This window comes from Oculina patagonica, chromosome 4, assembly GCF_052425735.1.
Source record: "Oculina patagonica isolate OP01 chromosome 4, crgOcupat, whole genome shotgun sequence".
Classification (NCBI taxonomy): Eukaryota; Metazoa; Cnidaria; class Anthozoa; order Scleractinia; family Oculinidae; genus Oculina; species Oculina patagonica.
In genome coordinates this window covers 29,528,221-29,544,527 of record NC_135761.1, presented here as the reverse complement: position 1 = coordinate 29,544,527, position 16,307 = coordinate 29,528,221, and the positions used below count along the sequence as shown (strand labels likewise).

The 16,307-nt window shown below is 38.1% G+C and overlaps 2 protein-coding genes across 2 annotated transcripts; one reads left to right on the top strand and one right to left on the bottom strand.

Annotated features, from left to right (window-relative positions):
- The first annotated feature begins 8,923 nt into the window (after window positions 1–8,923).
- Window positions 8,924–10,464, top strand: LOC144652121 (myosin heavy chain kinase A-like). Its single transcript, XM_078512149.1, has one exon. The coding sequence runs from the start codon at window positions 8,924–8,926 to the stop codon at window positions 10,133–10,135; it is 1,212 nt and encodes a 403-aa protein (XP_078368275.1). The 3' UTR covers window positions 10,136–10,464.
- An 810-nt stretch (window positions 10,465–11,274) lies between these two features.
- On the bottom strand, window positions 11,275–14,953 carry LOC144650131 (uncharacterized). The gene is made up of 4 exons (XM_078509790.1): window positions 14,127–14,953; window positions 13,065–13,257; window positions 12,282–12,531; window positions 11,275–11,993 (listed from the first exon to the last, which is right to left on the bottom strand). Exons 1-4 carry the CDS (start codon window positions 14,550–14,552, stop codon window positions 11,627–11,629), a joined length of 1,236 nt encoding a protein of 411 aa, XP_078365916.1. The 5' UTR covers window positions 14,553–14,953; the 3' UTR covers window positions 11,275–11,626.
- Window positions 14,954–16,307: the final 1,354 nt, after the last annotated feature.

Below are 16,307 nucleotides of genomic sequence, written 5' to 3'. Positions count from 1 at the left end.
GTGACGAGCTTTCAGTACAGGATGGAATTGTGTTCAAAGGAGACAGATGTGTAGTCCCCAAATCTCTCAGGGCAGAAGTTCTGTCCAGAATGCACAGATCGCACATAGGCGTAGAAGGTTGTTTGAGACGAGCAAGAGAAAGTATCTACTGGCCAGGAATGAGGACAGCTGTAAAAAATTGTGTTAGCCGCCAGTGTGAAACTTGCCGAACCTATGAGATCTCCCAGCACAAGGAAACACTCCACCCACACAAGATACCTGACAGGCCCTGGGCCAAGGTTGCTGTCGACCTGTTTTAGTTAAACAACGACATTATCTCGTAACCGTGGACTACTATAGCAACTACTGGGAAGTCGACAGAATGGAGTCCAGTACAACCTCCAAAGCTGTTATCTACAAGCTGAAGCAGCATTTTGCAAGACATGGAATTCCAAACACAGTGTTCTCCGACAATGGCCCACAGTTCGACTCAGAAGAATTCAGAAGATTCTCACGCGATTGGGAATTCCATCATGTAACATCAAGTCCTGGACATGCGCAGTCCAATGGTATGGTCGAAAGTGCAGTCAAGACTGTAGCGGCAATACGTAAATGACTGAGTTGAAATCCATATCGAAAGCACAAACACCACGACGTAGAATAAATGCGGCGATCTTTTAATTATGGTCCAACACGTAAAAACTGAAAGAGGATACAATTACCAAACTGTACTTAAACTAAAGCTAAATTGATCCGAAGTGCAATACAATAAAGGTCGTCACTTAAGCTATTCGATAAATTATTACATAACAAAGAAACTAATCACTAGTGAAATCACTATATAAAGACGAATAAAAACGATTGACGAAAACTACAAACAATTACAAGTCAATAGCAAAATGTTCGTACCTCTATCCCGATCTTGGGGCGAAAACGGTAACAGAAAATAGGAAATATCTCAAGATAACTGGAGAAACTTTTGGTGCTATCGCAAGAAATAGAGCACCGCCGACAACTAAAGGCACGAGGTAACACTACGCTTCACTGCACATGACTCGTGACGTAACCGGAAATAATGTAACGCAAAAGTAACGCACTGCGGGCGCTACAAAGACGGCAAAAAAGCTTATCAAGAAAGCTAGCAAAGACAAAACTGACCCTTGGCTCGCGATCCTCGACCACCGAAACACGCGCAGCGATTAATGAGTCGTCGGACCAAGACTCTTCTTCCGACAAGCCAGAAAGAAACTCCTGAAACCAAAACTTGCTGAAGTCGTCGAGGAGGAAAAGGCAAAGATCAAAGCCAAACAGGCATTCTACTACGACAGAAATGCCAGAGATTTACCACCACTGAGGAAAGGTGATACCCTTCGTGTAAAGCCCATCAAAAACTCGAAGGAACCTTGGCTAAAAGCAACCATCCAAGACCAAGTCAATCTAAGATCGTACAAAGTTCTTACAGACGATGGTTCTACCCTCAGACGTAATCGGAAACATCTAAAAGTTACACCGCAGATTCACGAGCAGACAGAACCGTCCTCAGCTCCGCAACTCCCCAATCCTTCAACACTAGAGTCTGTACAACAGGAAACAGACACCGGTGGTGATCTTCAGAAGTCAGATAACACGCCCTCGGAAGGAATGCAAAGAACAAGACAGTGTTCACATTCCAGATAATAATGAGCCAAAGCCGAAAAGATCAAAGATCAGTTCGCATGAGAGAAAAGAAAGTCAGAGTTGATAACAAAGCAAATATCATCAAATTAAGTTGTGCAGCAAAACTCCAAGGGGAAAATAAGGCAACTGTTTAAGGAAAAAGGAGGATTGGAAACGCAGCTGAAATTGTTACAAACGAAGAAAAGGAAAAGCTCTTGGTATATAAACCGGAATAAGCCTTCCTTGCCACCTCCACAAAGCTCTAGCCAATCTTCATCAATGGATATAAGAAAGCTTTTAACAGTCAAGACAGCGTCTATCACCTGCACAAAAGCAGTGGCACCCGAAGTACCCATCAGTCAACAAAGTTAACGTACTGAAACAGAAACAGCTACTGACAAAAATAAAGTTCCTGTCAATTGAAGTGCCGAAGTCCAGGTGATCTCAAGCACATATGCCAAATATATACCTGATATTTGAAAGATGTTGATCAGAAAATTTCATAAAACAATTGAACAAATAAGAAAGTTATAGCTTTCAATGAAATGGGTTGAAACGTTAAAAAGAAAGAGATTAAAAAAATGTTTCTCTCCGTTTATAATAGGTATACCCCTAAACTATGTTTTTGTGCAGCTCTCAGTTTACTGGGTAATTTCAGTAATGTTGCATAACACCTATGTGCCAGGCAAAAAAGTTACACAAAAGTTATAGGGGTGGTCAATCGTATCACAAATAGAGGGGAGGTACAATGTAATGCTTTCAAAATGCAGATCTGTTGAAGAGAAGTTTGGTGTCAAAAATTCAAATAAATTGGGCAAATATTGACCAAGTTATGACACTATGTGCCAATTTGCACTCTTAGGGTTTAAGTTTATTTAATGCAGCTGTTTTGTGAAAGCAAGGGATAGTGCAAAAATGGACAAAATTCTTCATATAGGAAATGCTCTTTACTCCCATATTCATTCATCGATAGGTAAAGACTTTCTTTTACTGAATGAATTATCTAGTGCTTTGGCGTTGGATCAGATTATTTTACAGTGAAAGTATTTCCGGTGATGTGAACATGTTACAGTCACAAGAGTGTTATTTTTCTTTATCTGAGGCATTAAATATTGTTAAAGCTCAGTATAGTGCTTGTCTGCTGACAATATTTTGTAACACTGTTGCCATATTATTTGGTGATAACAGACTAAAATTGTTTGATTCTCATTCTAGGGATGCCTGTGGAATAAGGAAATAATTCAGGAAAGGAAAAATGAGGAAACAGTTGAGGAAAGGGAGATTAGATTGAAGAAACTGAAAGAACAGTTTCAGAAAAGAAAGAATCTGGAAACAGTTGAGCAAAGGGAGACTAGATTGAAGAAACTGAAAGGACAATTTCAGAAAAAAAAAAAAGTCAGGAAACAGTAGAAGAAAGGGAGACTAGATTGAAGAAACGGAAAGGACAATTTCAGAAAAAAAAGAGCCAGGAAACAGTGGAAGAAAGGGAGATTAGATTGAAGAAACGGAAAGGACAATTTCAGAAAAAAAAAAGAGCCGGGAAACAGTTGAGCAAAGGGAGACTAGATTGAAGAAACTGAAAGGACAATTTCAGAAAAGAAAGAATCAGGAAACAGTAGAAGAAAGGGAGACTAGATTAAAAAAATTAAGGGAGAGTATTCAGGAAAAAAAGGAATAGTAAAAGGAAGAAAGATAGAGAAGTTAGACTGGAATCTAGGAGAAAAAAGGATAAAGCTAACAGAGAGGGGGCAACAGAAGTTGAGGGGGAAAGAGAAGTTAAAAGATATGCAAGGGTTGGGAGAAAGAAAGAGAAACGAAAGAGTAAAAATGAAGGTGAATCAATCAGTGAACTAATTTCGAAATTCCACGAGGTGATTGCAGAGGGGCCAAGTTGTATCTGCATTTGTTGCGATCAATTATGGTACAAACACAATGTTGAGAAGGCTACAGTTCTTTCAAATTTAAACAATAGTGCTACAGCAAAATGCATCCAAGTTATATTGCATAGTGAAGTAGAAAGAAAGTGGATTTGTAGAACTTGCTTGGCAAACGTAAGAAAAAATAAGATTCCAAGGTGTGCCATAGCAAACAAAATGGCATTTCCTTACAAGCCAGAGGATCTTGACCTGACTGAGTTAGAATGGAGATTAGTGTCACCTCGGCTGGTTTTTAAAAGTTACATGAAGCACCACGGGGAAAGCAAATGAAAATTTCTGGTAATATTGTTAATGTTTCAGCAAATGTTGTAAACACAGTAAGTGTCTTGCCTAGACTAAGTGAACAACAAGGGACTATTAAAGTTCAACTTAAAAGAAAGTTAAAATACAAAAGTTATACTTTGTCACAAAATGTGAGGCGGTGCAAAATGGTTAACTGAGAATGGTTCTCTTTTTAAACAGGAAAAGATAAAACTGGATAAAGAGTGGATTAACAAGGAGAAATTACATGGTCAATTAAAGGTAAGGAAGTTGGATGTTAATTGTGACTCATCTTCAGCATCACGGTGCAGTGATACAAATGTTTCAGTTAGCACTAGTGACCATGTGCCAAAATACTTGTATTTTTGTCTTGAATGTCAATAATGTGTAAGTACATTGGGTGATTTAGATGACCACATGGTTATGGCACATAGAGCAGGGTGTGACAATGAAGATTGCAGCTACTTGTATCGATATAATGTCATACTGTAGACTAACAATGAAGAAGTTGATCATTTTTATTTTTGCTCTGTTTGTAATCATTATGAAAATGAGGAGAAATATATAAGAGATCATATGACATTTGTACATGATGTTCCTTCAGAAGAATTTGTAAGAGAACATTATTCAGGAGATGAAAATAATATTTTCAAGGTTTCCATTCATAGGATTGTTAAGCCAAGCAGTGTAATGTTGGTAGAGGTTTACAGGAATGGGTATATGGGTAGAAGCAGTGTCCCTATTTTGGTTTCTGTTGCAGTACCTTGTAGTGTATTTATAGGAGTTTCTGGAGAAGGGAGATTAGTTGCTGAAGAGAATTCAGGCAATGAATGTTGCAATGCAGAAAATGATAGTTGGAATGAAACTGATGAGACTGAAGAACGTGCAGGTGCATTGGATACAATGTTAATATCTCCAGACTTTTTGGAAGGTGATGAACATGGAAAATCAGTGTTTTCTTTGCACCTAGTGAGGGCAACAAACCTCTTAGTATATTTAAGGACAAGAATTGTGAGGAGTTAGCATTTCCGGGAATATTTTGTGGTGAGGCAAGAGCTGAAAATGATGCAAGATATGTCCCAGTGTATTACAGTGATATTTGCAAATCAGAACTAAGGCGCTCTGATAGAAGAGCTAGTATGTGCCTTGAGAATTTATTTTTTAAAGTCAAAAAGTTGCAAATGAAAATCCTTTTGGGGAAATCTCAAGTTGCTCTTCGTAAACACAAAACTAAGGGGCGGAAAATAACTGCTGGAGATTTAAAAAAAGATGGTGCACTGGATAAATTATGCTACTCGGATGATGGATATAGATTTTTAAGATCATTAAGAGGCAGTCCTGCATATTTTGAGAAGGCTAAGAGGGATTTGTTTGCAATGATAAGGCAGTTAGGACCAGCTACTCTTTTCTGTAGTTTTTCTGCAGCGGAAACAAAATGGAACCATCTTCTCAGAATTCTTGGGAAATTGATTGATAAAAAAGACTACAGTGATGAGGAATTAAATAATTTCACATGGGAAGAAAAGACAAGGCTTATTCAAAGCGATCCCGTTACATGTGCGCGACACTTCGATTATCAATTTCAGCAATTTTTCACAAAATTTCTCTTGAGCAGTTTGTCACCTTTAGGAAAAATTAAAGACTGGTTTTATCGTGTTGAATTCCAACAACGTGGCTCACCGCACATACACATGCTTCTGTGGATTGAGGGTGCTCCCCAGTTTGGTGTGCAATCAGACGAAGAGGTTGTTAAGTTTATCGATCAGGTGATAACATGTAGTAAAGACGCAAATGATGCCACTTTGTCAGAACTTGTAATTCGGCAGTGTCACAGTCATTCACAAACATGTAAGAAAAAGAACAAAATGGTGTGTAGATTCAACTTTCCACAACCACCTATGCGGAGAACAGTCATTTTACACCCATTGAAAGACGATGTTCCTAAATCTGAAAAAAAGAAGCATAAAGAGGAATTTACAAAGCTTAATAAAAAACTAAACGATATGAAAGATGGAGAAGATATATCGTTTGATGATTTACTTGCTAGGGTAGGTCTTTCTGAAGAAAGTTATATCTTTGCTATACGATCATCACTAGTAACAGCAACAATTTTTCTGAAGAGAAATCCTAATGAATTGCGAATAAATAATTACAACAAGTCATGTCTTCTAGCATGGAGAGCAAATATGGTTTTACTAATATCACGTTACTGGATGTCACACCCATTTGCTCCATACTTATAATGTTTGTTATATTTTCTGTTTTATTTCCCACTGAAAACCTACCGAGTTTTACTTTGGTTCAAACTGCAGGCCAGTACAAAGTCAGCGAGTATGAACAGTGGCATAATAACGCGGATTCCATCAATTACACCCAGAGCATCTCGGGTAACCAAGTCTCTCCATACAAAAAAACTGACTCCGTCGGCCTTCATACAGAAATAGCTCAACCCATCACATAAACCATCGCAACACAACAATCACCCAGTCCCACCGGTCTCACCCCAAGTCACCCCATAAATTGAAAAAATAACTCCTGCACGCTTAGCGTGCCTATGTTTGCATATGCTGGAGTATGTGTTTTTCCGGACGATGGAGTTAATTTTAAGTGAAAAATTGTATTTTTGTGTGTGGAATGTGATGTGTTTTCATTCATCTTGGTGAACATGTTAGCGAACAAAATCTTATGATCAGACGAGAAGAAAGTATAAATACATTTGTAAGCATTTAAAGGTCCCATTGAAGGTAGTTAACCATAATAACATATTGAGTAATTTGCAGGGGCTGCCGAGCGAGCGAAAAGTGTTTTTTTCTCCCTTTTGTTGATATTTATTTTCTATTGTCTTTAGGTCGTCAAGATGCAAACTAGCACAGATATCAGAAACAAGTGAGTACAGCTTTTCTTTTTTAGAGCTTATATAACATGATAAGTTTTCAGACAAGTGCCTATCAGTTTCAGCGTAGCTTTTGTGTTTTTAAAGTTTAAAATATTTCTAAATGTTAATATTAACAAGATAGCTGTTAAGTAGTTTGATTACCAGCGCCTGGAAAGTTTTTCCTCTTCTGGTTTCCATGTTGTTACAGAAATAGGCTTTTGTACAATACGCTTTTATGCTTCACTTTAATGCTCCACTTTTCCTACTTTAATGCTCGGTCTATCCACTAAAATGTCACTAGAATGCTCGGATAATGCTGATATATAAACAACAGAATGCATTATACGGAAAAAATAATCCTCTACATCATTGCTTGCCCTTCAATATTAAGGCGAAGAGGGTGAGAAGTTGACTATCCCTGGGAATTTTTTTAAATTTTGAGTCTTTATTTATAATAATAAATAATTATAATAAAGAATAATTATTTTCATTGTTATTTTCTCTGGAAAAATAGCCACTAAAATGTCCAAATGATAGTTAATGCTTTTGCCTCACTAAAATACTCGAAACAAGGGCAGCAAAATGTACAAAAGCCTATATATATTGGAATAGATAAACATTCATTCCCTGGCGTGTAGAGTGCTGTAAATTTTTGTTTCAAATGTGTTTATGTTTGAGAAGTTCACACATGCACACCCATTTGAAGATACTTGATTTTTTATTAATTATTGTTATCATTATTTTTCAGTGGAACCTTTCGTTGGTCTGGAGGAAAAGACCTACGTCTCCTTAGAGAAGTACGTTATGTTGAGCCTTACCAATTCAAACATGGCACCAAGGAATCTGGCCAAGCCTGGAATAAGGTGGCTAATGGCGTGAACAAGCATGAAGGATTTAAAGCAATGCCCAGGGACCAGAAAAGTGTCAGAGACAGGTTCAATAAACTGTTAGCCGACTTCAAGGCAAAAATGAGGAAAGAGGAAGGAGAATCGGGAACAAATCCTGAGCCACTGTCAGAGGCAGAAACTATTTTAGAAGAAATTGAGGAAAAAATTTGTCAGCAAAGGCTGACTTGGCTTCAGCTACAGCAAAAGACCGCGAACAACAGAAAAATGAAAGAAAGAAGGCTATGGCCGTAAGATCCGAAAAAAAAAAGAAGAGAAGAAAGGAACAATGCTAAGCCTCTGAATGATCCAAGACGTCCATCTGAAAGGAACAGTGCTACGAAAATCGTCAACGGAGAACGGCTCGATAAAATTAAGAGTGAAACCAAATTGTGGTTTCTTTTGTCTACTGTCAGATGAGAAACTTGACCAAAATAGACCCAATGTAAATATGGCGGCTGGTAATTTTCGGCTCCCAGAAAAATCATCTGTCCATTTTGACATTTTCTGACATTTTCTGGGGGTAGGTGAGCTAGAGGCAAGGTTTTGAGACTCAATGACTGTACAAGAAGCAGTCGAAGAGATGTTAAGCAATGACAAAAACATTATGAATAGAATGTAGGGCGAGGTACCAAGCAGAAAATCAACCAAGGAAGGGAGTAAAGACTGATGACTTTGAGAAAAGGGGTGAATAATCAAGATGAAGACAGCAATCTCAAAGATTTACTGATGACTCTAATGATGTTGCATGCACAGACAAGAAATGTTCTGTCACTTCTATGTAATAGTCACCTCAGCCTTAGCCACTTACTACATGGAGGTAAGCTTAATTTAGATTTAAGCCAATCTTTACCAATGGGAATTTGTCTTACTCGCTACTCTATGGTGGCCTAGGCGTGCCACAGAAGAATTGTACATTATTTTAAGACTTCTTTAATGATTTTCTAATTTGATTCAATGTGTTGCATATTTTATTGTCTATTTATTATTATTTTTGTTATATATTGTTTGCTTTTCAGTTTTTGATATAGTTTTGTTTTGTAAATTATTGTTATTCGATTTCAGTATTAATTGCTTTTCAGTTTTTGATATAGTTTTGTTTTGTAAATTATTGTTATTCAATTTCAGTTTCAATTCAATTTCAGTTCAAAACGAGTTTTATTTTGTTTTATTTCGTCTCAGTTTTGTTTTTCAAAAGAAAACTAAACTGCATCATGGCCTATGAGTGCCATAGCCCACAATGCAACGGTTGCATTCTTGTCACGCCATCGGCTTGAAAGAACCTGGAAGCTTGGTTCTGCTTACAATCGCACGTGGTTCTGACCGGCAAAATGTCAAAAAGAGGAAGGCGAACCAACGACGAATTCCGTGCATTTAAGGCGAAAATCGCTAAAAAGAGAATGGGGAAGGACGAATCGACAGGCAGTGGCGATATGGATTACATAACAGTGCAACGGCTCTCTTCGAATGTTGAGGGACGATATCAAAAATATGCCAGGATCGGCGCGCTAACCATGGTTCCCCTTGGATGTGAACCAACGATTTCAAACATAAAGGAGGCGTGTAAGCGCTTCTTTAAAGCTGAGCACATGGAATGTGATATTTTAGCCGGCGAGAGGGGACCCTCGTGGACAGAAAGTAGCCAGATCACTAACTGGAAGGCTATCCACGTGCGTTTCATCGAGAAAAGTGATGGTGAAAGCGAAATGTCCGAGCTCGAGTCGGTAAGGGAAACAAAATCACAACTAACTCCAGAAAAGCCTGCCCGGCCGATGGCAACGAAAGCTGCGGCGTCTGTACCCCTTAGTGCCATGCTGAAGGTCGGCAAGCTTATCCAACCGACAGCAGACATTGTTTCGGTGCAACTCGAAGAGTTTGACCTGGGCGAGAAATCATGGCGTCAGCCCTGCGAAGCAAAGTTTTCTTTGTTGAAGCAAAAATTTGCCAGTGGCGCGTTTAGAGATGCATACCATGCTACCGCTCTTTCTGAGCTCAGTCCTGGCAAATACGTGCTCAAAAAGTTTAAAGAAGATCAAGTACAAGAGATCGAAAGGTTATTTACTTCGATGGAAACCCACACCAGAAAAGTGGTCCAGATGAACGCGCTTGCAAGGAACTTTGCATTACGGCTTGCTGCAGAAGCCCCAGTTAAGTATGGGTCCACCCTTCGTTACACCAAAGTTTACTTTGGAAAGCTTTATGGCCAATGTGTTACAGTAGAGCCCTATATCGAGGGCGCGTTTGAGAAGCATGTGAATAACACTGGAGAAGTGTGTGGCGACGGTGGCGAGGTAAGCTGCAAGGCGGAGACATTTTCGCATTATACCTATTGTAAATCAGGAAAGCAGCTCATGGTCGTCGACATTCAAGGGGTCGATTATACCCTATTTGATCCGGAAATAGCAACTTCTGAACTTCTGGACAATGCAGACCAATCCATCTTTTTCTGTTGCGGAAACCTCTCATCACAGGCCATAGAAAAATTCAAGACCGAGCACATATGCAACAAGTTCTGTGATCTACTTAAACTAGACAAATTGTGAAAACAGTAAGTAACTGAAGTACTGATTATGCTGTTGCGAACTGTCTATCTTTTATACAAGTATTTTTTAATGTGCTTTGTAAGTGAACTGTGCATGAAAAGAAAATATTGTTTTCACACATTGCCTATTTTTCGGAAAAGGCCATAAGTTTTTCTATTTGGTGTTGAGTTATTGTTTTCCTTTCGAGATTTAAATTGTTACGTATAAAAGAACTGTTAGGTATATATATACACAGGCTGGAATTTTTTTGATGTACCTACAAGTTAAAAGAAAGGAAGGACTTGTAGACTTGTAGTAAAAATCAAATCTCAGCTTTTAATTGTTATAGCTTGTTAATGCGTTACATGTTAGAGTTTATACTTTATAGTTATGATAATTTAACAAGCAATATACCTGATTGCATGGCCAGTTATAAGACATGTCAAAAACTGTCAAGATAATGTTAGCCTACAGCTTGGTTAAAGGACACTAAACATCATCCAGATAATTTTGAATAAGCCACTTTTGTAAGTATATTGCATGTAATAAAAAAGGTTATATAGGAGTTATGAAAGAAGCCTGATTGAATGATCTGATTTTTTTTTACCATATCTTCATCCTTGTCATGCATGAGGATGTAGGTTTACAAATAAGCAATGTTTCCTGAAAAAGAACTATTACTGAGCAGTTGGGTTATTTTTCGATGCCAAAAAAAAAAAAAAAAAAAACAGACAATTCTTATACAATGTGCAAGTCATGAAATGCTGGTCTGTTGAACAACCTAAGATGACAAAAGTAGAGTTCAAGCAAGTTCTAGAGTCTTTGTTATGAAAATCTTCCTCAACTTCAACAGAATTTGATGTGAAAATGGATTAGTAACCATGAAAACAATTATATAACCTGCCACAGGTACCATACACCTGAGTGCTAGCTTGGTTGGAAGTGATCAGCTACAATAGGTTAATTGTTACTGGGCCTTATCTTGAACTCAAGACAGCAATTTCAAAATACATGTTTATTGACATGCGATTTTAAAAAGAGGTATGTTATTGATATCTGGCAAATGTTGCTGACACTCTCTTTGTTCACTTGGATTCAAAAAATCATCAGTCTTCAAGGACATGGGATAGTTCAGCAACTTCAAGAATTACTGAATATAATTGTCAGTGTATATGATGGGGTTTTAATATAACATTTACTAATTCCAGCATTGTTTATTTCCTTATACACTATTTCCATTGATGTCTTAACAATTCCCTGTCACTGCATGAGGTCATATAAGTTACCAGTAGGTACTTTGAACGTTTACCTGTATATTTAGCACTAGCCATCATAGCAAGCTCAAAGGGGAGGGGGAGGGAGGAAAATACCCCTTTTCCCCTCCCCTTTAGGGCAGCTATACAGGCTAATTTAACACAGACCTTCTATGAACTCTCCAACTGATGTGGGATTACATCATATTATCAAACCAATTTAAAATTATGGACATTTTGACCAATTCATATAGCAGTTTTAAAATGCATTTTTATTGATATGAGATCGTAGAAAAAGGTAAGCAACCTTTGCATCTTCTGGATCTACGTCATTGGCATCTGGTACATGTCGCTGACACTCTTGTCGGACGGATGGCTTTAGATAATCATCATTTTCCTCAAGAACTTTAGAAAACTCAGCAACTTCAAGTAACTGTTCTTCTGTGACCTTGATGCCACATTTTTGTCCACCATATTGTTCAGGGAAGTGGTAAATATGCTCAGGCACTCCTGATGGAAGTTCTTTTCCCCTCTGCTTCCTGCTCCTGTGGTTATTCCACACACACTTTCTGAAAACATCGAGCTCCTTTTGAATGACAGGGATATAGACATATGCTAGAAGGTCCCTAAGGGTAGATGTAAAGTATACAAACAGTTACAAAAAATACAAGTTTGGCCTCCAGTACTCCCAAAATCAAAAGGAAACCTCAGTTTCAAGAATTTGAAGGTACCAAAGACTGCTTGTTTCAAAGGCTAGTGAAACCTCTGGAATCCTTTCATGCATTACTATTTCCTATTTGGCATGGAAGCTTACTTCTAATTGGTTACTAGGTTTTCACACCTTTATGAAATTCTCTCTAGTACCATGTTAGATTTGTAAGTAAGTTCACTATGAAATACATACATGTACATACCTGTCTGTTTGATCACTAGCATCATATTCACCACATTCTACTAATGATTTTAGCTGATCTTTAAAATATCTCTCCATTCTTTCCAAAAGCTCCCGCCACCACCTTTCTATTTTATTTTGGGTTGAGGGCCCATATAGTACCGCATCTGTAGATTTCTCTAAATCGCCTTGTTTTTCTCTAAGAAAGCAATGGATTGTTGCCATAACATCAGTTTCGGTACCCCTGTCTATCCGTAATGTCTCGGGCAGAACTGCAGGAAAATGTACATAAACAGTAAATAAAAGAACATTAACAATGTAGTATTACACTAAACTCAATTATTCCTGCAAATTGGGCGAACCTCTCCCCCCCCCCCCCAACCCAAACAATGTTGAAAAACAAAGGTAAAGATTTGTTTGTGTACTAATATGCATTCCACTGTCAAAACGCGACACTGCTTAGGGGGAGGGGGACAGATTAGTTCACTAGCATAATTTTTGCACTTGGGGGAAGCATTTTCAAGACCTTGTTCACAGTTTTTCACTACATGGAACTCACTGGCAGTAAATGACATGTTCTAAAAAACACATTCTTATAACTGGTAAAATTTTCATTCAACTTTCAAGCACACAAAGGATTAATATAGATCTATAGAATACTATTTTATGTGTTTGCATTTTGTTCACTGTTATTTGAAACTAATATTCCAGGTTTCTGATAAACATCATGACACCAAATTGAATTTTTAGAGGGTTGACAAGTTTAACTGAGACATGTTTTGCCTTCTACAATGTTGCCCCTTACCTCTAGATTCAAACAGATATTCAAAATAGAACCTTCCTATAACCTTGGGGTTGTTGTTTGAGGTCCACACTCGCAGGAAATTAACTCTTCCACTGTAGGTATCTAATCCTCCGTAAATACACAAAGGAAACATTGACTTTTGGTACCCACAAAGTTTATCATGTCCATCACATGACATAGTACAGTCAGGTCCCTATTATTGAAAAAAGCACACAGCAAATATGTTAAGAAAATTGCTCCTTTAATTTTTTGGTCTCTTAGGGACCAGTCAAAAAGTACAGGGTGGGCAGGTGGGCTATGAATTATTTGAACAAAATAGGGGTAGCCCACCCCTGGAGTGACACAGAAAAACCTAGTGGCCCACCCACCAACCAACATCAGTAAATAAATGTAGATATGTTTACAGGAAACACTGGCTTATCATTTTAGTCAGAATCTCCAGAAACATTTCGAGATCAAAGTTTGGATCATAACAGTGTTAGAGTCCTTGAAATGAATTTTAGGGCATTATGGTACAATTTTTGTTGCAGATATATTCTCTGCAGTTTAAAAGGACACTAATAGTTGGTGGTTTTGATGTCTGTACAAAGCAAAGTCAGGAGCCCATGCAAAGTAGAGGGGTTCGGGGCCTGGATGGTCCCCGGGAAAATTTAGATTTTCTAGAAACTCCTAAATACTATTTTAGGCATTCAGGTGGAATTATTTTAACCATTGTAGATGTAGTCTCTGCAGTTTAAAGGGATAACAATAGGTGGTGGTTTTGAGTTAATAATGATTGTACATGACAAAGTAGGGGGTTTGGAGGATGTTCCCCAGGAAAATTTAGATTTTTAGCACCTCAGAAATGCTGCTTCAGGCATCCTGATTGAATATGTTTGCACTGTTATAGATGCTGTTAAATGAATAATTTATTTTGACCATGACCCACCCCTAATGCGGTCGTTAATTTTCCAGACCCACCTTTTTTGTAATGTGGAAAAATAGTGGCCCACCCCCAATTTTTCATAGCCCCCCCCACCTGTAAATAATAGGTTGCACGATATGAAACTAATGGCAACTTACACCTGTGACAAATGCATTCAATCGTTGTGGTCTATTTGATTGCCCCACTCCGCCTCTTGATTTGAGTCCATCCGGGTCAGCTTCTCCCATCGCCGCGTACACCAAATCACGAGGAACATTTAGACCATGAACCTCACGCACCTTCTGTTGCATTGCTCGGTAACCTAAAAGCATACCAGGACCTTGCAACTCCTTTTTAACAGCTTCTTGCACATCGCTAACTTCTACTCCATAGTCTGTGTACTTGAGGTCAAAATACTGGAGCCTTCTACAAAGGCTTCTTAAACTCCACGCGTACATTGGATAGTCTAAACTTACAAAATCTAGAATTTCATTTCTTCTCAGATTCCTGCGAACATACTTCTCCAGATCTTGTCTTAAAGCATCGTCATTCTGCCACTCGGCGTTCCTAATACGCTCAGCCATTTTGAATTACGCGCGATGCCTTTTGGGGAAGCACCTCAACATGCGTGCTTGGCATTGTGGGCTATGGCACTCATAGGCCATGATGCAGTTCAGTTTTCTTTTGAAAAACAAAACTGAGACGAAATAAAACAAAATAAAACTCGTTTTGAACTGAAATTGAATTGAAACTGAAATTGAATAACAATAATTTACAAAACAAAACTATATCAAAAACTGAAAAGCAATTAATACTGAAATCGAATAACAATAATTTACAAAACAAAACTATATCAAAAACTGAAAAGCAAACAATATATAACAAAAATAATAATAAATAGACAATAAAATATGCAACACATTGAATCAAATTAGAAAATCATTAAAGAAGTCTTAAAATAATGTACAATTCTTCTGTGGCACGCCTAGGCCACCATACTACTCACAACTGAAATCACATTACATTCAAATTTTATGGGCAATAGTTTTCTGGGTCTGACTTTTTACCATGGTAAACATATAATCAAAAGTATTTTAGAAATGCATAGGTTAGTAATTATAAGTCAGTCTCCTATTGGATGAAATTTTGAAAATGTTTTTGCTCGAAATGTGAGCAAATTACATTGAGAGGCCTAACATTGTTTAATTATGAAGTTCCACCATATTGAAATCCCATAGGCCATTTCTGCCACATCTTACACCTGTATTAAAGAAGGTATAAGGGAGATTGTTTGGCCTCCAATTAATTTATTACTATTACTTTTTCCCCTTTAATTTTAATCGTTTGTTGTTTTGTATACTTTGTTTTCAGTGCCAGAAAGTAATTGGAGTTTGTCCTCTCCCAGTAGCTTATGACAATCCAGGCAGTGGAAAAACGATGGCTGGCAATGCTGCTTTTGCATGCGCTGGGTGTAACCCAAATCATTTTTTTCAACTTGTTCACTGAATCTTTCAGTGGACAGGTTTGTAGTCTAACTACCCTTGGAATGCAGGTTGTCGATCCAACATATCCAGCTGAGATTGGTAAAGCCGCAAAACATTTTTCAGTGATGGGTACAGTGGTAACTGTAGGGGTGTTTTCACTCCCAAGTGCAGCCCAATCTGTACAGTTATTAGTGAGCTTAAGATCTGACAACAGCATGTGTTTGACGACAGACTTCGTCAAGCGGGTTGGGATAGGTCGCCATTGCAATGGCTGGAAAATATCCTTAAGATACATGTGCAATTTTATTTGCTTGTTATGAAGTATAGAAAATGCAGTGGCTACTTTTAGAAAAGTTTGTGTATTTCGTTTTTGAATAAGAGACATACCTATTCTCTCAGAGGCCATGAGGTTGCCTGACTGTTACATGTGTGAACAAGGGACTGTATGCGGTGGAATTGAAGGCCTTGGTTTTTTTAAGAAGATTGGCATACCCTCGTAGGTACAGTGACCTGATCCATCGTATTGGCCGACAAGTTCTAGAAATTTGCATAATTACCACTCATGTAATGGAAACTGTCTACAGCCTACACACCATCACTGTTTGACAGCGTGGAACCACATTTCAATGAGCCTGCCTTTGTTTCAGACATATGCTGATGCTCTACAAAGGAAAGGAAGTGCTTTTCTGAAGAGCTTTGACTTCATAGATGGTACAGTAAGATCCATTTGCAAACCACAAGAAAAACCAAACAATCGTATACAATGGACACAAAAGAGTCCACGATTTGAAATATCAATCTGATGCATTGCCCTGTGGTATGATAGCCAGCCAACATGTATGTACCATTTGGTCA